This window comes from Buteo buteo, chromosome 20 (assembly GCF_964188355.1).
Source record: "Buteo buteo chromosome 20, bButBut1.hap1.1, whole genome shotgun sequence".
Classification (NCBI taxonomy): Eukaryota; Metazoa; Chordata; class Aves; order Accipitriformes; family Accipitridae; genus Buteo; species Buteo buteo.
Genome location: NC_134190.1, coordinates 14,667,385 through 14,695,225, shown reverse-complemented (window position 1 = coordinate 14,695,225; position 27,841 = coordinate 14,667,385). Strand labels below are relative to the sequence as shown.

At 39.2% G+C, this 27,841-nt stretch overlaps 1 protein-coding gene across 1 annotated transcript in view; it reads left to right on the top strand.

The window, feature by feature from the left end:
* GMDS (GDP-mannose 4,6-dehydratase) overlaps positions 1-27,841 on the top strand; it is a 425,077-nt gene that overhangs the window by 160,543 nt on the left and 236,693 nt on the right. The window contains exons 5-6 of the mRNA XM_075052276.1: positions 4,353-4,545; positions 5,423-5,527. Of these exons, the coding sequence (XP_074908377.1) occupies positions 4,353-4,545; positions 5,423-5,527 (298 nt within the window). The remainder of the gene's footprint in view (positions 1-4,352; positions 4,546-5,422; positions 5,528-27,841) is intronic.

The following is a 27,841-nucleotide window of genomic DNA, read 5'->3' as shown; positions in this document are numbered from 1 at the left end:
TCTTTGAGAAAACTTCCAAGTTTAAAGTTTCTGCCAGGCAAAGAAGCTTCTTTTCCCTACTCCAGTCATTACAAAAAACTTCTGGTGGCGTCTTCAAAAAAAGTTGTTAGTTGCATGTCTGTCTTTACGCAGTTGACCATAACTGATAGTTCTGGATTTTTGAGGTTAGAATGGAGCATCTATCTTAGGTAGCTAAATTTGAAAACTATTGTGTATATAGTTTCTCCAAAACATGATCAAGAGCATCTCCATTAGGCTTTCTGCTCTGACTCACCACTGGCTTTATCAGTGTACAGGGAGATGAGCTTCCTAATTCAGGCACATAAGGTAGTTGTCATAAATTAGGCTGTTTGAAAACCCTCCTCTGTAGGTATTACCTAAGCTCTTTTTTCCACTGAATAAATGTTTAATCTTTCAGAAAGTATGGCTAGTTTTTAGTCTTCATACACCTGCCTTTACAACCATTTCCATTAAGTTTTTATTCTCTCAGTCTCACTGAGCTCAGTGCACCAGCAAAGATTATTTCTGTGAGTAACACCTATTGAATCTGATTCTGTATTTGCTATCTATGTCACAACCCAGACTGGACAGACCAGGGAGTCATGTTTAATTCAAAATTCCCTTGGGCTAAATTAAGGTGAAAGGACACCAAATGATCAGTTAAAGATTTTATTCATGACAGAAGCAAATGGAACTGGGGAGGTGTGGTAGTAGGTGGCAGGGTTTCCTCACAACGGGAATTGGCATAAGACTACTTCTGTAAACCGTGTAACCATATACATCAATTCAGGGAATAAGGAGATCCCTCCCCTTGAGTCACAAGGTTCAGAGCAGACCCCTTTGCTTTCCAGACTCCTCCTCAGAGAAGGGCCCAGGGGCAGCTGGATCTACTCTTAGTCTCAGACTTGGTCAACGGTTTATATCTTGAAACAGATGAGGTGTAGGGATTGTGGAAAAGGAAAGAGAGAAGAATGCAGAGAGAGAGAAAGATTTCACCGGTCCTGTGTCCAGCGTTGGTCCAGTCAGTCAGCGGAGGGGTCCAGTTCTGGTGGGCTTGCATGCCCGGGGCTTCAGTTTGTGTCCTTTTATCATCCTTGCCCCTCCTTCAGGCAAGCACCCGAACTGGTCAGTCTAATGAGCAGTTTGTGAGCCTTTGGGCTTGGGGGTCGTTTGTGGAGTAACTTCTCCTTCCCTGCAGCCACGGCCATTGTTTGATCTTTGTATCAGAACAGCTTATCAGAACAGGGAGCTGCGCACCCTTCAGCACGCCCTCCCCCTGCTGTTGCTGATGTCTGAGCTGATGGGCTTTTCACCAGGGTTCCTTGCTGTGCAAGGTTTGTCTTTAAGCAGAACTTGCCCCACCACAATGTTTGAGACATTAACTCTTTCAGTCTCTCTCAATCTATAACTTAGACCCTGGTCTTTTTTTGTGTTCTGTATGCATGTCATTTCTCTCTTGCACATCCCTCTTAATGAGGTCCCTGCATTATTTTCTTTTTTACTGCAGACTGCCTGCTGGTCCTGCACAAAATAACCTGTATAAAGAAAGAGAAATAATGTGGTAATGGATAACTCAGCACCTTTCTCCGCTCTGCTCTGCTTCATCTGTAACTACTTAATCAATCCAGTATTTTATAAAACTCTTTTATGCTGTTAACTTTGAATTAAAATCAAATTAAAATCCAGTGTGCATTTATCTGTATTTGCCATGGTACTGCCCCTACATTGCACAGTGTCTTAACAGTCCAGCATTTTTGGTCTTGGAGGTTTTAGTGGATAAAACCATTTTTTATTTTCACAAATGCCATTCTAGTCTAACCTGGACCCCAAAATGAAATGAGTTTAGTGGTCTGAGTCCTGTCCCCGGTGAACAATAGTCCACATTACAAAACCACCAAACAGGCACAAAGCTGGCGGTTTCTGCTCGGGGACACTCAGACCCGGCCAGCATGGAGGCACAATTACCTCACACCCCAGGGAATGATTTTTCTAGGTGAAGATTGAGGTCATTCATAAGGCAATAGGGAAAAGCATCTCTTGTGTAACTGGTCTCTGCATCAGCCAGGGAGAGCAGTTCCCAGTGCTGCTGCCGCAGGCTCATTGCTCTCTCTGGTTAAGAGGTTTTATAATCTGGGATCTCTGAATTAAGACCACCTCAGTTGCATGTGCAGTTTACTTTGTAGTAGAATATGTAAGCAAAGATTTGCATTTTGGGGTGATTTTTTAGCAGGTTATTTGTTGGAAACAGTACCTTAAAGTAGGTAGTAAATTCCTGGTTCTGCCGCAATTAGTGTTTTGCCTTTAGTTAGAGAGCTGGGATCTTACAGTGAATATGTGATGGTGCTAGCCATGTGGTAAATATACTAATTTATGTTCATTAGTGCATTATTGATTGTATCATCTATTCATTAAAATGTTTTCCCAAGAGTTACTCTGACAGCAAAGCTGAGAGACCTTAAGTGGCTGTCATCTTTGTGCCAAATGGATTAAAACAAAAATGCTCAGCACTTCTCAGTAGATCAGTGCTCAATTTCAGCTGGGTCATACCAGGTTAACAAGCCAAAGTATCAGGTTTCTTTTTTTTTCTTTTGGATAAAAAAAAAAAAAGTAGTAAAGTTTGTTTTTGTTCATACCATTAGTTATTTCAGATCAAAACTGTGTGAGAACATTTTTATTTTGGAGCACAATGTAACACAATTTAGATTATTTCATACCAGTATTAAATTAACCATAAGTGCAAATTCAAATTAATCTAATTATTTTTATTTCATCTGCTGCGTAAATAAGCCTTAAACCTCTAGTGATTACTGAACAGGGAAAGTGGTTTAAAAGGAGAAATGAATACAGGGCTATCTGTCTGAATCTGCAGAGAGACTGAAAAAATACCTGGTAAGTGACAGGTTTCCTACTGATTTCACTGTGGTAGCTCAGCTTGTCCAGCTATGGTCATTTCCCCTCTACTCCATTAGTGGTTACCCTATCACTGAAGACTGATGAAGGGAGGATCATAGATTTGTACTATCTGCCTTTGATAGTGTCTCACTAACCTCTAGCCTAGATCGTATAAAGAGACCGTAACACTGCCATCACTCTAGAGCTCGTTCCTGAAAGTCAGTCATCAGCCAGGGGGGACATACATAGAGTAATTCTTCCTCTTGTCAAGGCGATGGAGGAGATTGCTCTAAAAGTCCATTCCCCTTTCCTTTTTTATAACATTGGCAGTACAAACAGGGAACATTTTTTAAAAAACTGGCACACAGAAGCAAAATCTCTGGGTTGGAGAGAGGATGTAGAAGGAAGGGGGAACATGCCTCTGTGATGGGCACCAGTGGGAGAAAATTCTTCAGAGTCCAGGAGCTCCGCCAGCACATCCAAACAACTAGCCTGTAGGCACCAAACAGGGTGAGCTCCCTTCCGAGCATTTTTTCTCCTGCCTCTAGACTGGGGTGGTCACAACGCATGTCTTACCTTCAGCTTACTTTTTCCTGGTTTTAGTTTTATTCTGTAACTGCAAGGAATAAAATTAATGTATTTTTTAAACACTCTGAAAGTTTAGACTCAAGCATTTTCTTGTGGCCTATGCCACAGCCAAGCTCATCATAAAGATAACTGAGAACTACTGGAGCAGAAAGAGAAAGAAGAGTCTTGGCCCAGCAGTGTGCATGAGTTTATTATCATACTTTGAACGATATGTCAGCTGGAGAAGATGTCAGGTTTCTTTTGGATGCCTCCACCCTTTGCTCTCCCACTTCATAATCCCCCTAACCTCTGTGCAAAAGCCACAGCTGTGGTACACCTTTGTCAGGTGGGGTTGGGAGTGTCATTTGATAGCAGATATTTCTAGTCTTCTCTCCATTTTGATGTGTGTTAAAATGGCAAAACTTTGGACCTTGTTTAAAGTTTGTGGGTTTTTTTTAATACATGTTCATATTGTCATGTTGTCTGTCTAACCTAGTATTTTTTTTAAAATATATTTTGGACAATTTAACCAAATTCAAGTGTGTCAAAGATATTAAGCCCAAGTGAATATTGTGAAAATTGGCAGCTGTGGAGATGAGAGAGAGCCTGATAATGCTCCCACTGTGGGGAGGCTTACCCCTTACTTCACATGGGAAAATAATCCTGAGAGAGAGATCAGGGAACACCAGTCTTTTGGTTCTGCTATTTATGGAACTACTTGTTTATTCTTAGAAATCCTTTGAGGGTACTTTTGTAAACTGAGCATCTACTCTGTACAAAAGTGTCTAGATGGTCTGTGACAAGTGATGTATTACTTTGGTTGTACACGATCACAGCATGTTCTGGTTCCCCTAGTAAAATCGGTGTTTTTTTTCTTTCTTTCTCTCCCCAAGATTTCTTTCGACCTAGCAGAATATACTGCTGACGTTGATGGGGTTGGCACTTTACGGCTCTTAGATGCTATTAAGACCTGTGGCCTTATCAACTCTGTGAAGTTCTACCAAGCCTCCACCAGTGAACTTTTTGGAAAAGTGCAAGAAATCCCGCAAAAGGAGACCACCCCTTTTTACCCAAGATCGCCTTATGGTGAGGATCGCTGATGGTGTGTATGTAGTGTCTGTCTGTCTGTTCTCCCCGCTCATGTCTCAGGGCTGAAGTCATTTGGGTGTGAGATTAGAATGACGATAGAGCTAAAGTGACTAGACATGTCGAGAGGCATACCTTTATGAATTACTATATAGAAAGTATTTGCTGCCATTGCCCGGGGGTTGGAAATTAGCATCTCACTTCATAAGACCATGTTCATTCAGCTCAGAGGTAGAGAGCTCTTGTGGAGGCGGGGGGGAAGGGTGGCTCTTCCTTCACAAAGGGTTGTGAGATACCGCTGAAGTGATAAGGTTTCATATTTTTTGTTGCCTAAATGAAAAACTCCCAAGAGCTCACTTCTGCCTTCATGAACTCACATGAAATTTGAAACACTTATAAAAGCAATGTGCATGGAGGACTTTGGTGATAAAGTTTCAAATCAATTTGAGTGTTAAGGCACCAGATTTTTGCTTTTACTCCTCCAAAGTCTTTTTTTTTTTTTTTTTTTTTTTTAATAGCAGAGGTCACCACAGTGGTGTATTTCACACGGTCTAGCTGTGTTAATTATATTGTAAAAGAAAAAGTGCTACGCTTGAGTGTGCGTAAGAAAACAAGTGAAAAGGTACCCTAATGCTTCCTGGCCAGTTCAGAGAGTGCACAGAAAGGGAGTATTTTCCAGTTCAGCTGCTGTTTATTGGGCTGGATATTTTTTCCATATGAAATGTGACACATACAGGGAATGAATCAAATTCTAATGCACTCCACTGTTGAAACATGGACTTTACCCTGCACGTGAGAGAGATGTGTATATGTGTGTCTGTCTGAGCTGTGTACAAGCAGAATGGATATACGTAATGCTTTAAAATTATTTTTGTAGGGGCAGCAAAACTGTATGCCTACTGGATTGTGGTGAACTTCAGAGAGGCCTACAATCTCTTTGCTGTGAATGGCATCCTCTTCAATCACGAAAGCCCCAGGAGAGGTTAGAAAATCTATGTGAAATTGTTCCCAACTTTGCGTACATCTGACCGGAAAAATGAAACAATGCATCCACAGGTTTCATTTAAACTTGCCAAAATTCTGTAGGGAGGGCGTCATGACTCGCAGCCTGCTCACGGCGCTTAATGCAGCCCTCCTGGCAGTCTCAGAGCCTGCAGAACAGCAGCTTTCCCTTTCAAGCATCATATTCCATTTTGTAGCCCTCTGATGCTGAAGGGAGGCTTATGTATCTGATTTTGTGTATCAGGGCTCTCGAGAGATTGCATTAAAGTCGTAACATCCCTGAGTTTTATTTCCCTCTTGATAATAAGTTAAGGCCAAAATGTTAAAATGACACTTTAGAAGGCTGGTTTTGTAAACATTCAGGTGGGCAACTGCATAACAGATGCAATTTCAGGTGTGACTTGTACTCAAGATTTTTATTTGAGTGTAAATGTCAAGTTAAGAGACAGAAATAATAGACCCTCTAAATTCATAAGACTAATGATTACAGCCTGGTATATTTTGAAAAATTTGTAGATTATGGTCCATACCTTCTGGTAAGATGGCTTTTAACACATGGCTTTAAAATGCCTTTCTGTTTAATCCTTAATGGCAATGCAGCTTAAATTCTACTTAATCATCCCTTTTCCTCTTGTAGTACTTTATGAACAATAAATACTGGTATTTAGTTTGAGTAAAAGTCCACGGTTGATTAAAAGTCTCTTATACAATGACAGTTTTCCTCTGCCTTTAAAGTACAGTGACTGTAGAAATCACTCTAAAATTAAACTTTAAATTAACACAGAAAACTGGATTCTCAGTGCAGAAGCCTTTTATTGTGGTTTGTTTCTAATTGAAAAATAAATTCAAGTTTTACAGGAATGCAATTACATAAATTATAGCCTGGCACAAAATATAATAATTTTAATCATACTTACAAATATAAAATAGACCATAATTGCAAGTCTGCTTAAAAAAAAAAAAAAAAAAAGAAGAGGAAAAAGGAGTCGGTGTCAATGGGATTTAAATATTGATTTCAGTCTTTGGGAGTCACAACTGTGGAACCTCATAGTACACTGGGTAAGCAGCATTTACAATAAGTGGTGTATCAAATACTTGGTGGTAGAAGTTGGTGCATCACTTCACTGAAGCAGATGACAGTACAAGTTCAAAATTAAAAGAGAATTGAATTCACTGGACTGTTTCATTTAGAAGCCCTAATACTTTGCTTTCTTTTAAACAGTTCACTGCAATATATTCTTGGTGCATTGTAAACTGATGTCCAAATTACTACAAGTTATCATTATGAACTAAAAACATTCCCACCAACATAAAGAATGAGGGAATATGCAATGACAAATATTAGCTTGGCATGATTTCTAGTAACACTAAGGAACTAAAAGATGAGATGAAAATTACAGGGACACATTTACCATTCATGCTTCTTCTCTATAGACTTGTACCATTTTGAAGGAGGAAAACTTCAGTGCTTGTTGCTATTTTGATCCCTTTGACGTGTTCCTGCTTTGACACTGCTGCAATGGAGCTTCCAATCCGAAGTCTCTTTTCAACACATTTAATGTCCCTATGGAGAACCCAAGTCTGTGCTTTGAAGTCTCAGGCTGTACTTTTGGTTGTGTATATATGCTGAGTGCAGTTTTAAGCCTTTTATGCCACAAACAGGAATCTTATCTTAGAAATGGTTTCGGTTGGCTCCGTTTGCTTAGTGGGAGTACATGGCATGAAAACTACTGCAACCACAGCCCAGGGCCATTTGCTTAGTGTTTTCATGGGAGAAAGTCTGAAAATTTATATAGAGAAGAAAATGGAAGAAAATTAGTTTTGAGGTTGTTTCTTAATAGCCATTCATCACTTTCCTGTGTTTTTGAAGACTGCAAGGGTGCTTTGGGAGGAAAAGAGGATTTAACTGGGATTTCTAATTCCTATGCAGAGATGGTAGTATACATGGAAGTTTTAAAATGCCTTATGGTTTGGTCTTTGGGGTTTTTTTTTATTCTACTGATTTCAGAGATTGGGAACACCTAAATAAACCAATACATATTTTATTCCAATATTACCTACCATTATTCCAGTTGGTTTAGTGTTACACTGAATTGATCAAATACAGCATCCCATTGATGGTGATACTAAGTGCATCTTGCCACATAAAACAATGCCCGGTGATCAGTGGAGAGCAGAAGGTTGTGGTAGTGCCATTTGCTGAGATGCAAGGTGACCTGTCCTGGCAGACAGTGCATATTTTTTGCCTATATCTGAAGTGTTAATCATAGTTCTGAAAATTTCTGTAAGCTTCCTACAGTGAGTTTATTTATAGAGAAAGACTGTGAAGAGACAAATCCTAGTATTTCTTGTAGGCAGGGACTCATGAGGTATGTTACACTAAGGCAATGGTAAGGATGAATGGTAAGAATGCATTTTCGTACCTGGCAGCCTGTGTTGTGGACTGTGGTCAAATACAGAAGTATTTGTATTTGAAGTATCAATACTCAGAGTGAAGGATGATGAATTGCGGTTGTCTGCCAAGTGGCTGTTAGCAGCTGGTCACTGAGGCTGAATTGAACAGACAACTGTAAAGAGTTTGCTTCATGATCTCTCTTCATACAGCATTCAGATATTATACTGCTGGGGCAGCAATACATGAGCCTAGTGAAAATGAGAACTGTCTAATCTCAAGAGCTGCTTCCCTCTTGGGGAAAGGAATTTAGGAATATATACCTCTTATTTCAGAATACCAATTCTTCTCCTTAACCTTCCCTGTTTTAACTTGGAAAGGAGCACCAGCAGTTAATCTCATGTAGCCTGTACAATAATAGGGAAGTCTACACAGGGTTCATAAGGATAAAGAGTGCTTAAGTCTAGTATGAGAGGTTTCCTATTTCTCAGAATTACCAAGGCTTGAGAGAAGTGCAGGCTTTGAGAAGCTCGTTTGATTTTCTACTTTTATCTTGCTCTATAAGAGGAAGACCGTAACAGGAGTAGTTCTGAAGATGTGACACCATACTGCAAATCTGAGCACAAGTTTACTGTGTGGGCTTGCTTTTAAGTCTGATGTTTCATATGCTGACATCCACAGTGACTTTACAAAAAACACCAGTGATAAATTCCGGGTTGGTTGAACCCACTGTCTGAGCCTTACATCTTAATATGGGAATAGTGCAGCGTTATTAAATTGCACAAATACTTGGGTCTATACTCAAGAGATACATGTGTATGTAACAACAGAGAATAGTATCTAAAATCTCATATGGAGTAAAATGAGTGGCTATGTTAGACTAATCTTAATAAAATATACAGCTACATGGAGCCTTTCTGTACTATTTTCCTTTCTAATTTTTCTTTATATTATACATACTGCCTTTCATTTCTTAGTCGCTTTTATAAGATGGAATAGTCACTTTTTGATCAGTACATGCTTTTCAGCTCACATAAATCAACACAGCTGCACTGAAGTGAATAGGGTCATGTTGATTTATGCCAGCTGAGGGTCTGGCATAGTGCTTCCAGTAATGGTCTGGTAATGTAAGATAAGCATAATTTGCTTGCTTTGGGGAAAAGGCCTGTATTAGCAGTATACCTTGCTAAAGCTGATTTCTTCAGTTACTTTCATCAGTTTTATCCAGGTATATCTCAAGTGTTTCCTGATTTATGGCAATGCCAAAGGAGAATGAGATCTTCCATTTCTGAAGTTTATTTATTTTCTAAATATGACACTAAAAGAAAAGCAAAATGCTCTCTACAGTGGTAGCAAGCTACAAGGTGGTTCTATTTCCAAAAACGAATAAACAAAAGAAAACCTAAAAAACTTTCCCAGAATGCTGCATTTATTTATTTATTTTTAATTTTTCAAGACAACATTATGGGATATCAGATGGGGGAGGTGGTGGCCACCAAGTTGCTGGTGGTGGTTGAACATGGCTCCCAGTATTACCAGTGTGGAAATGTCTGCCCTATAGCAATATTGGAAAGGTATTTCTGTTCAGTGAGGTGACAGTTTTGATGGTGGAAGAGTGAGGCAATTAGCAAGTCTAGTTTTCAGGAAAGCTGGGGCTCAGTCCAAGCCTTTTTTACACCATTGGAAAGACTCCTGTTCTTTTGTTGGGCTCTGGATCTCACTAAAACCTTCTTTTCTGAGTGAGAAAGCAAACTACTTGTTGACAGTGTCATTTGTTTCTTCCCAGACAAGCCCTTCCCAGACAAGACTTTTTTTCTCCTCAGTTCTGTGTAAGAATTTTTCTCAGGTTTACAAGATGTGCCTTTGGATAGCTGAGATAACTTTCTGATTTGGTTAACCACTTCATTGCTTGCCTCATCTGATCTTTATCTGCCAAGATGTACAAACATGTACAGCATGTTTCCTAACACAATGCAACAGAAGTTTTGTTTGGTTTTTGTTGGTTTTTTTTTTTCCCTAAGTAATAAATACTTTGCCTCCACACATGACATCATTAAGTAGATCATTCAGTAGAGAATTTTTATTTGTCTGATACCAACTCTGGTAAAGCAGTTGTCATCAGACCATTGCTGTATAGCCAGAGGGAAAGGATACAACTGCTCATTTCTGTGATCTCTTTCAGCCGGGCAGGAAAAGGCTAGGTGTTAGATTGCAGGCTGAATGTTGTCAAAGTACGTGTAGTAAGATTGCAATGAAAAGAAAGCATGGGGAGCGTTCTTTGCTTTCATTGTGCCTTTGGATCACAGATTTCACAGGGGGAAGTGTGTGAGAGTTGCCCTACTCGCTGTAAATATGTTTGAGTATCTTTTGAATTTATGGGGTTTGTTGTTACCTTTTTTTAACCAGCTTTCAGTCTCCCTTTTGCCTCTATTTCATAGGGAAGGCAGAAGCAGATGGTGACATCTGCTACCGACTTTCACAAGAAATCCCTACAATCCCTACTGTAACAGCTGCTCTTCTGCATCTCCTGTATAAAGAGATGTAGCCAACATCTGCCAGATTTCCCTTTCTCATTTCTTTGGTTGAGGAGACTAATTGCTAGTCTCCTTACACACTTTCTGTGCAAGAGGAGCTTGGTCAACCTAGTACCATTGGAAATACTAAAGGCTTTTGCTGGTACTCTTTTTGTAAGTTTAGGCCTGTGAAAGACATGTGTGTGAAATTTTCAGTGCAGAGCTATGTCTCTTTCATTTAATACAAAATTTCCCAACCCACAAGTGTATCTGAATAGCAAAAGTCAGGGAAGTGTTGCTTGTGTCTTGCTGACTCCTTGCTGGATGAGATGAATGCAGGCTGGCTAGTATCATCAGGGATTGTCTGCCTAGCATATTGAAAACTTGATGGCAAGGTACCATGGCCAATGTAAAAGGAGTTACTCAGACAGTTGTGTGCTATAGAGCAGCCAAGATCATTTCATGCTTTTTAGTTTGCATGTTTCAACAGAGAAAGCATGCAGTGTCCTGAAGACATGCATTCTTACTGGCTTTTTCTCCCTGCTGTGAGACTGATCCTGCTAAGTGATCCATGCAGGTGTTTTCTTATCTACACATGCAGTCAAACGTCAGTGGGGATAAATGTGGGCATTAGGGTCTATTTGTACAGATGGATTTGCAGTAATATTGACTGTAATAATAGAGAATTGCCAGGTAATACCTCTCTGCTATTTTACCTAAATACATGTGTTTTCCCCTTGAAAAAGATCTCATGTTACAAAATAAGTGAATTCAGTTAATTCTGCTGATGTTGAACCTGATACTGACTGATTAGTACTGATCAGAGCACATCACAATATAAGGAGATTTTTGTCTAATTTTTATGTTGCTAATAAATCATCTTAATCTTAAACTTCTAGTGTCAGTTTCCTAGTACTAGCCAATACTGATATACGAAAGCAGTGTACTCACACCAAAATACGAGTGGGCTTCCCTCTCCAAGCTTGTGTTTTAAAAGCAGTGCCAGACTTCTGAAATAAGAACTGAAGGCTGAGAACATCTTTGGGCATCTGGGTAGTCCAGGTCAGTGCCATGGAACTTGTGTTGAACAGACTAACTACTGAAATATTTTTGATTGAGTCTTCACAACAATAGTTTGTGGGAATCTTTACCATCTCTTAATTTTTTGTTCTTTTCAATTTCAAAGTAGCCCTGATTCTATAGTTCTCTATCTGATGCACTTTTCTGGGGTCTATCACCAGTTTATCTAAGTAGTTATGGATATAGCTCGCACAAAACCTAAGTAATTTCTTGCCTGTGGGTTTAGATTTTTGGAACAGCTGCATTCGCATCCCAGATCTCTCCCTGAGCAAATTATTATCTTATCAGATGCATCTTTTTGTCATTAAATCATGCGCTCCCTTGTGGCTTATACTGTCTTGAGAAGAAAGTAGATTACAGTTTTTGCTATTTTCCATGATTGATTTCAACTTTTTTTTTTAATCTCAAAAAAAAAAGAAAATGAAAAAGCAGAGCATCCACACAATTTACAAATTATCAAAACTACTAAATTCAGAAAACCTTACTATATAATTCTTAACATTTCTCAAGTTATATTATCAGATATCAGTGTTATTTTCTTAAACTAAGAATTTGCAGACTTTTTTTTTCTAGTGAAATATCAGCCCAGAACTTTGAAATCAAGTGTTATGGAAGATATGGAAGTCACCAATGGGAAATAGGGTGGTCAGAGCATGTATCTCATCTGCAGTGTTCTTATGGCTTTGTTAATGCAAAAACTTGTAGGAAGAATTTTAGAAATAATGTGGCTTAGGTGCCTATTTCCCTATTTTTTTTTCTTTGTTATGTTTCTATATCCCTGGGCAAAACACAATGGAAAATGTGACTGTTCTGCTTTTTTGCATATGTATAAGTGAGAACATAAAGTGAAATACAGGAAAGAATCGGGAGTTTTATATCTTGTATTTTACAAACTAGCTTAAAGTGAATGTGGAGTTTGTCAGAAGAACAGAAGTGCCATAGTGGTTTCAGCTAGAAGTCCATTTAACCCAAATATCCTAGTACCCCTGCTGGAACATTAGGGGACAGTATAGGAGACAGTATAGATACAGAGAGGTAATTGCAGACCCCAGTAGCTGACGGGTAAGAGACCATGCATGAAAGATGCACCCCAGTCCACTGCTCCTCCAGACCAGGGCTCTGAGAACTCAGTCCAAGCTGCTGCACACAAGATCCTTTCTGAAGGAAACCACTTTAGCTGGGGAGTAACACCTCCTCTGGATGCACAGTAAAGTCATAGCGCAGGTGTACCCAGGGTCTAGAACAAGAGAGCATACTGTAGGTTATAGTTATCCAGATGTGGAGACTCAGCCACAGTCAACCGCTTCTGCATTTCTTGGTTTTATCACTTGAGCCATTTTTCCTTGCAGTTGCATGTACACAATTATTTCATTCTCTTGTAAATCACTAAGATATCCTCCTGCTTTTTCCTCCCAAATTTAAGTAATGTCATTGTCTTTCTGAAATAGTCAGAAGCAAGAAAGGAAAAAAAATCACACAAAAAGCAAAGGTCACATCATTATTGCAAGAGGTATGTTGCATAAATGAATCTGTCCTACATTGTTGATATTCTGTAAGTAATGAATGTATAATATTTTATTCATTGTTATTGTACTAATTATTTCCTAAACTTCTGAAGAGTTGCGTCTTACTATGATTGTTTGAGTAAATTCTCTCAAATACATACACTTCTCACGCAATATAATAGTGTAATTCTGCTTTGTCTACTTCCTAGTATGTAACCCAACATCAGTGATGCCAGTGTTCCCCTGGGTGTATGAAGTAACAACCATTAGCTATTGCTTATGGCTCATCTTTGGCATGCTGGGCATCACTGCAGAGCTGTTACCAAGTACGTGAGACTCTGTAGGCCTTATTCGGTAACCTTCAAATGTTGGGCATCATCTACCAGGTGCAGGAGCTTGAAAGCAGGTTCATTCACACAGCTTGTACATATACAGTGACTGCCACACTTACCAGGCCCATCTTAAAAGTCATCATTAAAAGTGCTTGTTGTTCTGAGAAAGTTATTTGAAATTAACCCACTCAGTCATTTAAGATATGGGAAACAGAACAAGAGAGTCTCTAATTGACAATAAAACAGTTCCACCGTTAGTGGTTTGAAAAAAACTGCAGAAGGAAATGTCAAGCGATTATTCCTCAATAAAGTCTTCAGGATTCATTAAAAACAAATAAATGAGAAATGCGACGTAATCAGATGTCACCTCTGATGAGATTCATCATATAGTGGGATTTTATAGCCATGTCATAGGAAGGTAAGCTACTTTATCCAAGGTCAGAGAGAAGGTTAGTGCATTTGGTTAGAGCTTGGTTTGAACTTAGGAACGTGGGGTTTTTTTCTGCCTTGATTGCACTAAGTTTTTACTGACAGTTCCCGGAAAGATGTGTTTAAAAATACAAAGCAAAAACACACAGACAAACATTGCATGTATAGGTAGTTTGATTTCAGACCATTACATGCATTACGTACTTTTGAGGGGTGCATGAAAGCTTTATGATTATAAACATAACTTGTTTCACTTTGAAATAGCTGAAAATCTCAACGGTGGGACAGACTGCCGGTTTGTGTCAGTCTTGCTCATCTAACTGCAAGTATCTTTTGAGCAGATATTAACCTCTGTTACAAGAACTTATAGCAGTATATACTGTCAGTTATATGTGTTTCCCACACTGTTGATGTGTGTACACCTTGCCAACCATGCTGAAATATTTCCTTTTCAAGGATTTGCCTTTCATAGACACTTAAAATTTAATTATATGTTCTACTTAATTGTTAGGCACCATTTGGCAAATGAAAGTTATGTCCAAAAGCATGAGTATTCTCAAAGTTTACAAGTATTTATTGTAATTAAACCTGATACCACATGCTCTTTAGGTGTTACAATATCCATTTCATATTTTGATCTGTATTGTATCTCAGCCCTATAGAATGATAGCTGTTAAAAAAAAGGGTTGTGAGTCACAGTTAGCAGGTTTCTCATTAAACCTTTCAGGGTTGCTCTTCAGTATGGGAAAACAAATTAAACCCAAGCCAACGGAGAGAATACAATACTATGTTTTCTCTACTTGCTCTTAATTTTTGCTCTAGGACATGTGAGTTTGAGAACCACTGCTATAGAAATGCTGCAGGAATGCTGATGGATTTTTATTTTTGATGGCGAGAGCTTGGTTTCATGACATTAAATGTGAATAGATTTCCAAGTAGTAAAAGAATTGTCCAGCAAAGCAAGTCAAACCTCCAGTTTACATCCTTTTTGTCCTCATTTATATTAAAAACATTACATCAAGAGAGATTTAAGGTGTTTATTCATTGCATCAGTATCCATCAATAGGTGGATTGAGAATATTTGCCAGAAACTTTAAAATAAAAACCTATAGCAATCCCAAATCTAGCCAGTGTGAATCTGGAAAACTCGGAGCTCATTTTGGATTTAAACCAAATCCAAATGGCATGAGAAAAACATCAGTAACACACAGAAACATTTTACTTTGCATTTCTTTTAAAAAATTTTTGAAACAGTTGCTTTTAAGTTATAAATCTTCGTGCTTTTTGCTGATACCTTTCTCTTCTCAACCCCACCTCATGCCCATATTCTGATCATGGGTAGGCATGTATGCATCTATTAGGGATACTTGAGTTGCGCGGTATGCTATGCACTCTCACACTGAGTTGCTATTTGCTGCAGATTGTAAAAAAAGGACAAGATCTGTTGTTAGTGTTACTGCACTTCTTCAAGATAAATGGAGACATTGAGCACCTTCAAAGATCAGGAACAGTTCTTAAACTTCCAAAATTTTATACAGTTCTTGAAAAATGGAGTAAATTGAAAATTATCCCTGGTCTTAAGCACTTTGTTGGTTAGGGTTGGTACCAGCAATATACTTCATTTTAAGTATTTATGCTGAATCTTGAGCAAAGCCAATCCTGTGACCATACTAGGCATTTGAGTTTGCAAATACTCCTTTTTTCCATGTGGTTTGCTTGCATAAATATTGTATGCATCTGTCATTGAAAATCAGGCTAGTAATTGCTAATTTTAACACATGTTTTTTCGGCAGGAATGTGACTTCTTTTTCTCAAATCCTTGCATTGATTTTTTTATATCCTCTAGGTATGTTGTAGGGAAAGTAGGACATGGCAGAAGTGTTCTGTCCCTTCTTTAATAGGGCAGCAGGATAGACTGGTGCTAGTAGTGTGATTTGCTGTCATGCACTATTGGGGCAGTTATTCAGGTATCATGGCAAACCTCTGGCGTCTGTAAGGTCTAAAACCAGGCAGTGTATGTGCTTCTCCTTTTCTGAGTAGCAGAATGGTATACCACTGTGTGCGCTGAGCCATAACTTGTCTGGATATGCTGCGATTTCCAGGTAGTGATTTGAATCATCTGACCTTTAGTGAAAATGATTCTATGATTTTATGAAAATTACATGTGTTTGTCACACATCTGGACTAGAAGGTGGCTCCATGGGTCTCCTTTATATTTGGTGTGTCCTCATAGAAATGCTGGTTTTCCTACATTTAGGAGAGTGTCTCTGCCTTCAGCTCAGCATGGTCTAGCATCACAGTCCTTGCTGTGTTCTAGTTCATGGTCTCTGTTTGCAGTGCTCCTCAAGTTTCAGACAGTCTGTTTTCTAACACGGTTTTAATGTTCTCATAGTCTCAAGTCCATTTCTTTAAATCATATGCAATGGATACTACCTAGCTTATGTTTTGTTTGTGTCTTCAGGTGAGGATGCTACTGTGAATGAGTCCATTAACTAGTAAACTGAGCATGTAGTATAAATAATAGGCATTTTTCTTTAAACCTGTTTGAGTTCTGCACAAAAAAAAAGTGTAGTATATATACAATTATTTTATTTTTAGTGTATTTAATGGTCCCCACAGACCAGTATTTAAGAAAAACAGAGCAACATCAGTGTAACAGTAACTCAGGCTGCTAACTTGAAAGCTTGATTTCATGTAACAACAGTAGGCAAATGCTACCTTTGCTGCCTAGTTCTGAAAGTGCTGGTGTTACTAAAGAACTGGCAACAGTTTTTTGTCATGCTGGTGAATCCAAGATCTATTGCCAAAATAGCGTCAGAAAAGTAACCAATAAATAACAGGTCATTATTAAATTTTTTACTTGTGTCTGATAATGATGTTTAAGCAAAGTATCATAATCTTAAACTGCACTTAAAGGAAAAATAGGCTCTTTGTTTTGAAATCATGGGATGAAGCAATTCTGGGTTTGAGTTCATTAGTGTGCTGCAGTTATTGCACAACTTTGGTCTACTTGCAAGTAAGTTAAGTGTCTCCTGTCACTTTGGTTCTACAGGTTCCTTGTGGGTTTGGTGGTGTGGTGATATCATCTGGTTTACCGTCACATTTATAGACAGTGATAACCAGGCATCAACACCCATGAAGAAACCCACAGAGTCATCAGGGAATGTTCTTTCATTTTTTCCAAAATTATGCATGTGTGTGACTATGTGGATGAAGCTTGAAAATGGCTGCCTGTACATGAAAGTCTGATGAAAGAATGAGTATGTTCAGTAAAATTTGCTGTAAAAGCAGAATAAATTAAAATTGTCCAAATTGATAACATACATGAGGATTCATTAAAACTTAAAGTTGTTTCTACTGGTTAAAATCTGGTAGTTTAATATTTAATAGAAAAAGCTGGGTATTGAATAAAAAACATTCTGAAAGATTTAACACTTTCAAAAATATGCTTTTCCTCTGGAGTACTAAGAGGGGAAAAATTAGAACATTAATCCTCAATGGAGTTAAGGGAAATGCCTCTTATTATTCTGTAGCCTATCTGGAAAGAAATGCTTATGCAGCCACACTATGCAGTAAGTTCTTTTTGAAAGTTTCTTCCTTTTATTACACAGAATATTATAGCCATGATCCTATAAATACTTACAGAGGCATCTTGATACTTACAGGCTCTGACTCTAAGTCTGGTTCTGTTGATTTTAAAAAGAAAGTTGTTACCAGTAAGTGAATAATAGCTCAGTTGCCTTGACCAGATTTTTCAAAGCACTGGGAGGCTTATGTATTGAAAAGGTGAGCTCTTTACAGAAGGATTTCTAGACAGAAGCATAACGTTAATAGTTTTAAGAGGACCTGATAATTGCCTACTTCTAAAAGCAGAACTAGTCAACTATGTAATGATGTAGGTGACAGTTACCTGGAAATGTTTGCTTAGCCTCATTTCCTTTTTGCTCTAAAATAATGCTTGTGGGAAAAACTGATAAGTTTAATAGAATTCATTAAAAATGAAAGAAAAATTGTTTTTCCTCTAGTACAAGAACATGGGCTTGTGATGCTTGAAAAATACCAATAATTAAAAAAAAAAAAAAAGTAAGACATCATGAAGAACCAGTAAATAGTTTGGTTCAGATCTGACTTTTTTTCTTTGACTCTGACTCAAGTCAGTTCAGTTTGGTCAGATCAGTAATTATTTATCTGTCTTGGTGTTTCTGAATCAGTTCAAGCTGAAAAATACAAAATTTTGAAATGTAAAGTTATGTGATGAGGAACTTCCTCTGGGAAACTCTCAGTTAAACAATTGTGCTGATCCAATAATCAGGTATTTTGTTCTTGGTTCAGTTCTGGATTAGGTTCAACAAAGACTTTTGTTCAGGTAACAGTTGTGGTTCAGTTCCCATTTAAAAAAAAAAAAAAACAAAACCAAAAACCAACAGTTAAACCAGTTTTCAGTTTACTTTTACTCTGGGGAAAAAAAAACCCAAACAGTTTTTTCATAATTTGGCACTGCTTAGTTACATTGTGCACTTCACTCTGCTTAAGTAAGCTGCTTTATTTGGTTGTAGTATGCCCCCGGCTGACATGTGCACTGTACAGTGCTGCAGTGTTTGGCTAACGTGTAGAGCCAAGGTGTATGTGGGTTCAAGGAGAAAGATTTTACTGGGATTAAAATAAATTGTGGGAGTAATCTGTATTGATTTGGTATTAGGCTGAAGTAGTTTGGAGAGAGCTTGTGTTTGACTCTAGATCCACATGACATTGTGCCTTTTGTGAAGAGCAAGGAAATGTGATTATTAAAAAAAAAAAAGGGAAGAGGGATGATATAAATTGTGAATCTTGAACCTGCATTTTTATAACCTTATCATATAAAATGGGTAAAGAGAGTACTTTGTCATGAATAAAATACTGCTTACTGAATTCCACTGAAACTCTTGAGAATAACTTAAGAATTTAAATTCATTTTAGTAAGCCGATATGCCTATAGTGCTAGCTACTTTTAAATCCCTCAGCAAATACTTTTGTCATGTTTAAGTTTATTATTTCTGTATAATTACTCTGAATTTCATTGGTTTTTCTTTTTCAGCAACTTCTTTAGGGTTTCTTTTTAAATGGCAGGTGAGATGTTAGGGAACATGAGTGTTTTCTTTAGCAACCTCTTCTGGGCTATGTAGAAACATGACTAAGAAGCATTTTTTTTCTGATGTGCTACATTTTAACTATTTTAAAAGAAACCAATGTATTGAGGGTTTAGAGATTGAATATTATTTTATCCATATATGCTTCCAAGGCATGGATGATATTGATTGGTGTTAATTGATGTGTCACAGGTCAGCTTCATTAGGCATCTGCACAGTTGTGACACTCAGCAACTCAGGAGATGATGTTGCAGGGTTTATACAGTTCCCTTTTCCAGAACAGTGCTGTGACCACAGCTAGTGCTGGGCATGGGCAGAAGAAGAACAAAAACCAGAATGGGCAGAACCATGCCACAGCGACTGCAAAAGGACACGATGGCCCCTTTTCTTTGAAATGTCTTTTTGAAATGCCACCCGAACCTACAAGTCCTGCATGTGTAAATTCGCATCACTGTCCTTTGGACTCAGTTCTGCCTGCTCCTGACTCTGTGGGCTTTAACACATCTGTCTGAGAAGGAAAGCCTCTGCTTCCTCAGGAGATTTGGAGAAAACTTCACAAGAAGATCAGTTACCCTTGGCTTGTTGTTCCTTTAGTTTTCTTCTATTGCTATTTGCCCATCACGTGAGATCAGGCAACTCTGCAGCTGCTTAAATTTGAATTGAAATAGCTGTGGAAAAGATGAGGACTGTCTCTCAGATGAAATAACATGTATGTTCAAGAATATCTTAAATAAGTTGATTTTTTTTTTTAGTAGATCTATCTTGTATCATAACAGTTGCCAAAGTGTTTACTCACAGGCGCAAAATACTTAGAGAGGCTCCTTAATCTCCAATTATTGTTGCCCTCTCGTCTTGACCTCTCTTGAAGTGTTTTATAAACAATTTAAAGAATAAATGAAGTATTAGAAACAGTTATTATAGAGCAGGCAAAGTTATTTGCTTTCCTTGAGTGAAGGGATATAATTTATAAAGGACTGATTACACTCATCTGTTTTCTGGGTAGCCTGTAAGTTTACTTTACCATGGCAAGGCAGAATAACAGAGAAATTGTGTCATGGGAGCCAAGTAAGATATTGTAGCGGTAGGAAATCCAATTGCCTTGTTTTACAGCTATTTGTCTTGTCCGTTGTTTCTGTCAAATGATCATTTGAATCAAAAGCATTTAAAGAGATTTTCTTCCTTTGCAGTAACGAGAACAACAGAGACTTTTATGCTGCAGGACATTCCTACCAGGTCTTTCCTCCTCTAGCATGGCTACCTGCCAGTCCTTGTTATTATTTAAAGTTGCTTCATTTAGTACATTTTATGAAGTGGGTCTGCCTGGCTTCATGGCTGTCACTGAGATTATGAGTCAAGAAGGAGAGTAGGAATGGGGATCTCTGATTCAGTAGACCTTAGCAGCAGAGAAGCAGTTTAAACTGAGAATGTTAATGGGTAGCTTTGTACTTCAAACCTACTCTTTTCAAGCTATGCATTTGTATCAAAAGAAAAATACTGTGGAAAGCATGTTTGATATCTTTGCCTTACTGATTTTAACACGTTGCTCCTGCCTTGCCTTTTATTTACTAAGCTCAGTACTAGCAAAACTCCCTTGCAAGTCTCAAGGGTTACCCAGGTGCAGAACCTATGAACAAGAGGTTGGGGTTGAGGTTATTTGACTCCAGGTCTCAGAGAAGGGCCATTTCTAGGCGGGAACAGCTTAAGGATTTCAGAAGCTCCCTCTGTAAGTCTGCAGGCCATTCCCACCTCTGCTGTGCTCTTCTGTCAAGCAGAGATGAAATGAGATGAGAGGGCTCTGGAACCATCAAAACAACAGAGCCTGTTGGCTCCAACACAGCTGGAGCTAGGAAAAAGATGCCTGTTCCTTCTCTCTTACATCGCTTCTTCTGTCTCTTTTCCGATCTCCCTGTGAGGCAGACAGAGTGGAGGCAGTAGAGCAGCAGGGTAGAAGAAAGGGTGACAGTGACTGTCTATTCCACGTCAGAGGATAATTTCATAGTGTCCCTTTGCAATTAGAAGAACATTTGTCAACCCTGACATCTGCCAACCACAGTTCTGCAGCCCCTGGAGAAGCTTATCTTACTGAAGTGCCTTTGTTTTCCCAAGCAGATAGGAGAGAAAGCACTGTCATTTCCAAGATCAGTATTTGAGTGAAGAAATAGGGCAGGATGTTGTTGTAGACACATATACAATTACATCTTCATTTCTAGTACTTCTGGCAGAAGCAGGGAAGATCAGGGAGATACGTTAATAGCAGGCGGTTGGTGTCAGCATGATATGGTTCAAAAATCCTACAGTAACTCTGTATCCTACAGTAATTTTCTTGCAGGTCTAACACCCTTAGAAAATATCCCTTAGCACCTCTAAGACACTTCTGAAATATTCCTGAGCTTTTACAGTCATCATTTTGAAATAGTAAGTTTTGTGGGTAAACATTTGGTACTTTAGCACAGAAAGGCTTGGGGCCCTTATTCAGAAGAGTGTGGTCAGAGGAAATCGGAGTTTGAGAGCTGTTTCTTCGCCTGCTGCATCTGGAGCCTATGGGGTGCTCTGGGGAACAAATGTAGATTTGGCTGCAGCTCAAGGGAGGTCCCTTGTCATGAGATGACATATGAAGGTTATGCATGTAAGTACCAAACCCTCACACTCCCATACTGTGCAGCATTTCACAGCCGGGAGATAAACAGACTGTAACTGCTTTAAAATAACAGCTATGTTTTTTCTCTCTGTTTATCTCTGTTTGCTGGGCTATTAGATCCCTTTTGTTTATTCCTGCCTTGAGTCATCTTCCAGGTCCATGTGTCCTATAAATCAGGTACGATACTTTCTGCCAGATATCACTTGTACCTGAAATGCTGGGCACTATAAACTTTTTTAAAACTCTCATGAATAATTGCCAAAAGGTGGTAGCTACAGTATCCCCAACAAATGCACATTATGAATGGTCCTCTTTTTAAGCCTAGAATTCCTTTAAACATGCCTGTTGGGTTTTGAGTACCTGCAGTTAAATGGTGTTGCTTTTGGCAGGGCTTGGTGAGCAAATGAGGCATAATCTCTCTGATCTCAGTAGTCTGGTCAGCCAGCCATGACATTCTCAGTGTCTTTTCTTTCTACACCCTGTCTGAACAGAGCCATAGCCCAGGCAGCTCTCAGTGGGGTTGCCAAAGATTACCATGTGCAGTGAAGCAGCAGATGGCAGGACAGTGGAAAATATGCAGTCCCAATCCCTGGGTTCACGTGGGGTTCAGGGTTAAATTTCAGTGATTTCCCTCCCTGCTCCTCGAGGCCCTCAATAAACTGCCCTTTGAGAGATGAACTCTTCAGTGCGCATTGGGAAACTATTTAAAATGCCGTTTTGTCCAGTTTTGTAAGTGGGTTCTAGACTGCAGCAGGAAGTTGAAGAATTCTGTGGCCACAGCACTTGCGGTCTTCCTCACCAGCCAAAGACATTAGTGTGGGCATAAGAAATGAGGTAAATATGAGTACATCCTGAAAACTAAGAAAGGAGGGAAAAAGGAACAGTGCAAACTTGATTAGCTCAAAAATTGTGTAATGACGGAACGAGGGGTGCCTCCACAAACTTGTGTTCTGATAAAGCCCTTGTTTGCACTTTTGTCTTCCCTCCTCCACAGGCTCCCTCTTCCTTATTCCTTACACAGGATGGAAAGTTCTCACCTGAATGACTAGATGTTCGATCTCACGGGGGAAAGAGCAAGGAAGGAGTTCTCTGACAGCAGATTTGCTCTGTGCTCCTTTCATGGCCACTCTTCAAGCCTTGCACTGAGAGCAATTTCATCCCTTTTGGACTCTTCCAGGGTACTTCTCTCTCATTGTTTCACAAATATCAACATACCTAACTTTCTCAAATTCGTGTAAAACATTGGCATTATATCCCCATTTTTGGGGCGAGAAACTAAGGCATGAAAAAGAAAAAAGTCTGCATTGATTGATTGATTGGTTGATGTTCAGAATAAAACTCCCATCTGTTTGCATCTGGGAGCTTGGTAGTCACCTTGATCACCTTAAATCACCTTGATTTAAGTGACTTTCTATGCACCTCTTCAGAAGAAACCAGGCTTTTATTCATTCTTCCATAGCAGCATTAATCAGACTGAACTGTGAATCCATCATTTCTTTTTCTGCAGTTCTATATCTTTGTTTAGCTTCAGACTCCACAGGACCCCTGCCTACTTCACTTCTCACAAGGCAATAGTTTCTGCTGTCAGAGCAAGTCTATTCTCTGCACAGAGGGCAATCCTATTAGGAAAAAAATTACAATGTGTAGTTAATCTAGAGGTGTTTTGTGAAACTTTATCATTGTGCATTCAAAAACAAAACTGGCACACATAATCCTAACTTTTAGTGCTAGAATTTACAGCTTTCTTCCTGAACATGTACAGTGTGTGTATGTGCATGTGTGTTTTTCTGAGAGCATGGACAGCTACCTATGGGGATATTAAAATCATGTGAAAGGTCCCACTAAAAATACAAAGCCAGGAAATTCAGAATTGGGCTAACTTTCTGTCCTGGTTTCACCCCATTGTGCTCAAGTATTGTAGGCATCTCAGAACAGCAGGTGATCTGACTGCCTCTTCTGTTCCTAGAGGAAGTATAAACTAACTTAAATGGGAAATATCACAAAAACAGGATAACAATGAATTTTAGGAGTCCACAAAGGAAGAAGTGTTCTTAAAAATTCTGATACTGAAACAGTAGTGAGCATGACAAGTTGAACAGTGGTAAATGGACATTTTATTTAGATGCTCTGGTTTTTGCCAGTTAATCACTTTCCAAATGTTTTGTTTCACATTTTCTTATGCAAAATTTTTGTGGCAATTGGACACATTAATGCTGGAATATTTAAGTTTGGATTCTTCTCTGTAAACTTAAGTAATCTGACTTCAGTGACACTGTACCAATTTATCTTGCCAGAAAACTGAGTTCTCTGGGTTTATAGCTGCATATTTATTTTTATTTAATTTATTAATTACACTAGAGACACACTCTTCCCACACAGAAAGAATGCAGGACTGGGATTCAGTTTCAGTGGCAATGTTAGAAAAAGGGAATATTCATTGAAATGTATGTACTTCCAAGAAGCTGCTATAATTTTACTGATTTCCTCTGTTCAAGTGATTTTCTCAGTAAATAACAGTGTCCATTTCTTTGCCTCAGTGCCTTTTTCATTTTAAAGTGAAAATCAGCAGCATGCCCAGGGTTTGTCCCAGAGGGGAGTTCACTCTCAGCAATGGCTTTTATGCAACCTCCTGACGTATCTTTTCTGCCTGTGGGAGAGCTGCCCTCTGCCTGGTGGCATTTCCAGTTCGGGGTTTTGGGTGTGGAAGCCGTAGCACCCTTGCTTAACTTCAGGGTCCCCCGAGAGCGATCACGGCCTGCTCTGAAATAAGGACATCACTTTTTGTGGGAAGTTTAAGCAACCGGCAGTAACTACAGCTAGGTGAAATAATGTTGTTATTGGCTCTGAATACAGGAGGTCAACACAACTAGGCCAAACATGTCCAAGTCTTTCAGGAGCAGAAGGGACATGCTGTCTTTGTTGGCTTGCAGTCTTCTTGGTAGATTGTCAGCTTGTCTCTGCCTTTCCCTCCTATTCTCTTCTTAGACTGTTAGGGTTGGGGGTTTACTTTAGGTTTGGGTTCCGTGCCTCCCCCCTGCCCCAGTTACTTTAAAGCTTGTTCCAAGGGGGTTTGTTGTTAAAATACTGTGGTTGAGAGGTGTTGCTCTGGTTTCATCCAAGATAACAACTCCAGTGTTATCCTGTTCTGTCCTCAGCAGCCCCGCTGGTCCCTGCACAGAAGCAGAGCTTGGGAAATGGGGACAGCCGGGGCAGGCAGAGTGGGCTGAAAGTGGTGTGAGCTGTTCTCATACCCCTGGTCACACGCCAGCTTGACTGCACACCACAGCACACACTGTGAAGATTTTATTTTTTTTTTTACACTTCTGTCAGAGCCATGCATTTCCTTGATTAGTCTGTTATGAGTCTGAAGGGGTATCTGTAGCTGGAACAATTTGTCCTTGTACTGGTAATTGCAGACCATTGCAATTGACAATTTGTACATTGAATTGTTGGGATCATCACGGGTGTTGGAGATGTACTTCTCACCACATCCTAGCTGAGAATCTAATTATTCATAACACAGAAGATGGAAGGAAGTGTAGCGCCTTGCATTTTATGTGCCCTGTTCAAGTACTAGAAAAAATCATACCTCCTCTATTTGTAGAAGCTGAGACTTCTTTTTCTCCTTCCCTCCAACTCTCGCTAGTTCCCACCTTATTACTTCTCAATGAGCTGTTTGCTCATGGCTCTTTCCAGCTCCCCAGAAATACAATTCAACTGTGTTTCAGGACACCTCTTGGTGGCACCAGGACTCCTGTAGCAAAGGGAGGTTTATGAAAATTGAAACACATTTACCAGATGATGTGTTGAGGGCCTAAAGGGTGCCTTGAGGATTACCGCTGTCACAAAGCTAACCAGAAGAAAGTCCTAAGAGAAAAACAGTTGAGCAACAAAGCTCAAAGGGGAGGTACATGGATTTAGGAACATCTTGAGTTATACGGTATGTGTCAAGCCTGTCTAGGACTGCTTATTAGTTTGTGTGGGAGGCAAAGTTTCAAATAAGTTATTTGGCTGGAGCTAAACCATTTTTCTCTCTCCAAGAAAATACATCAGCACTGACTCAGCAAAGTTGTATGCTACTGTGATTGGTTTTAAGGCTAGTTCTTATTACACTCTTTTGCCTTCAGTCGAAGTAAATGAAAGTTTTTTTACCCCTGACTTGAAGTGGCACATTTTATACCCAGAAATTTGCACATTAAAAGTTAGCACTAATATGGGTGCACAGAAAGCCCCGGAAGACCCGTGCAAAACTTTGATTATACCATGACCCACCACAAGCTGATGTCTCAGCCACCTGGAGAGGCTGAGAGACCAAGCCAACTTAGTCCCCCAGAGGTCAGAAGGTCCAAGAAACTGTATTAGTCAGTCATGTGTCACCAGGTAAGATTAAAAGCCTTGCCTGCTTCATCTCAAGGGAGCACTAGGGTAAAGGCTGAATGTCGCAGCTTGAACCATCAAACAGCACGTTTTTTGATGTGCTACTGGTTGCTGAGAGAATGGAGGAGGGGAAAAACAGGGAGAAAAGGAAAGGGGTGTTAAATTTAAGGGCACAGATGTCTGAACTTTGATAGCTCTTTAACAAGCTAAGTTAAAATCCATTTTTAGTGCAAGTTGCCCTAGACTGTATGATATTCCATTTTGTGCATGGTGCTGGATTTTCCTTTGGTTGCATATGTTTCTAGCTATTGTAGCACCAATTCAGCAAAGCATGTACTTAACTCCAATTGTTTACACATGCTTAAACAATATAAAGAGTCTGTGCTGATGGGCAAACATACACATGCTTACCCATAGATCATACATGCAAGGGCTTGTCTAGTTCTGTGACAGCTTAAATGAGAGGTTTAATTCAATAACTTCAGTTGTACAATTTAAAAAAACATGGCTTAAATGAGTGTTAACAAATCAGAGTGGCTAAAGACATTTACCTTTGTTTTACAATGTAGTGTATATGAACTGCGATTAAGAAATCAAAGTGAATAGTTTGGAGCAAAAGGTTAAGTTTTCTGTAAGCGAAACGCTGCTCTGTTTATGTAAGTGCCATTAACAGCATAAACTTGGGAACAGGAATAACACTTTCACATATTGTTTTCGGTATTAATGTTTGGTTTTTCCTTTATAAGAATCTTTGATGCCTCACCTTTTCCTGTTCAGCGTACAGTTCCTGAAGGGAAAATATTTTAATTTAAGAAAAATTATATGGAGGAAATATACTAAAATAGCACCTTTTGCCCAGCAGTTATTGCTGGTGTGTCACCCTATCCTTTTACCAACCCCATAAGATCGATCTGAGATTTGTAATTAATCTTGAATAAGGGTATTTTGGATGTGAAATCTAATAGCATTGTGTTACATATTACCCATGCAGATTGTCTGCTAATTAAATGTCATTTTTTTCATGGTCATTTTAGAGAACTGCTGCTGTGTAGTCATAGAAATCATCCTGTCATTTTTCTTTGGAAGGCGGAAACCTCTATCTGTTTGTATGCAGAACAGTCGTGAAGAATTTAAAGCCCTGATGACAGATCCCCAGTGGAGGGTTAGCTCCACTGAATCACAGGGCAGCATGGCTCGCCGTGCTATGGCAAACGTCACCTCTGATTCTCATCCTCTGGTGGTGGTTGATAGTGTCTCGCCCTACTTCCATGTGCCTCTTTTATATGGCTTACTAGTTGTCCCTCCAGGTAAGCTTAATGCTATCTTTCCGCCCGCTGGCTAAAAGAAAAGTCTCCCTACTTTCTGCATTCCCTCCCAATTTCTATACCCTGTCGTTACTCACAAGATTTGTCTCTCACTCTTATTTTCCCCTTAGATTATAAAAATCATTAATTTTTTGTTTCCTCCATGCCTAGTTTATATGACCTCCTGTTGCCTTCAGCTGTCCAAATGTTCTTAGTGTGCAAGTGGATGTTGAGGGCAGAGGTTCTCTTGGGTTGAAGAGCATCAGACCCCTCCAGCATGCTGTTCTCCTGCTGCTGATGCGCCCTACCTCTGCATGCCTTTACCTTTCTGCCTCAGTCTCCTCATTTTTAAAATACAGGTGGTAGTATATTTTCCATTACCCAAGGAATTTCATCGAAAAGTGTGGTGGTGCAAATGGAAAATGGGGCCAAGCAGACTTAGCACATTTTACTTTTGGCATTGGAAAGTTCAAAATGTGTGTCAATGTATTAGAAAAGGAAATAATTCAATTGATGTGCCAATTAATGTCTTTGATAGCAATATTTAAAGCAATTAGTACCACTTCATTTAATTGAAATCGCACATTTTAAAGTAATA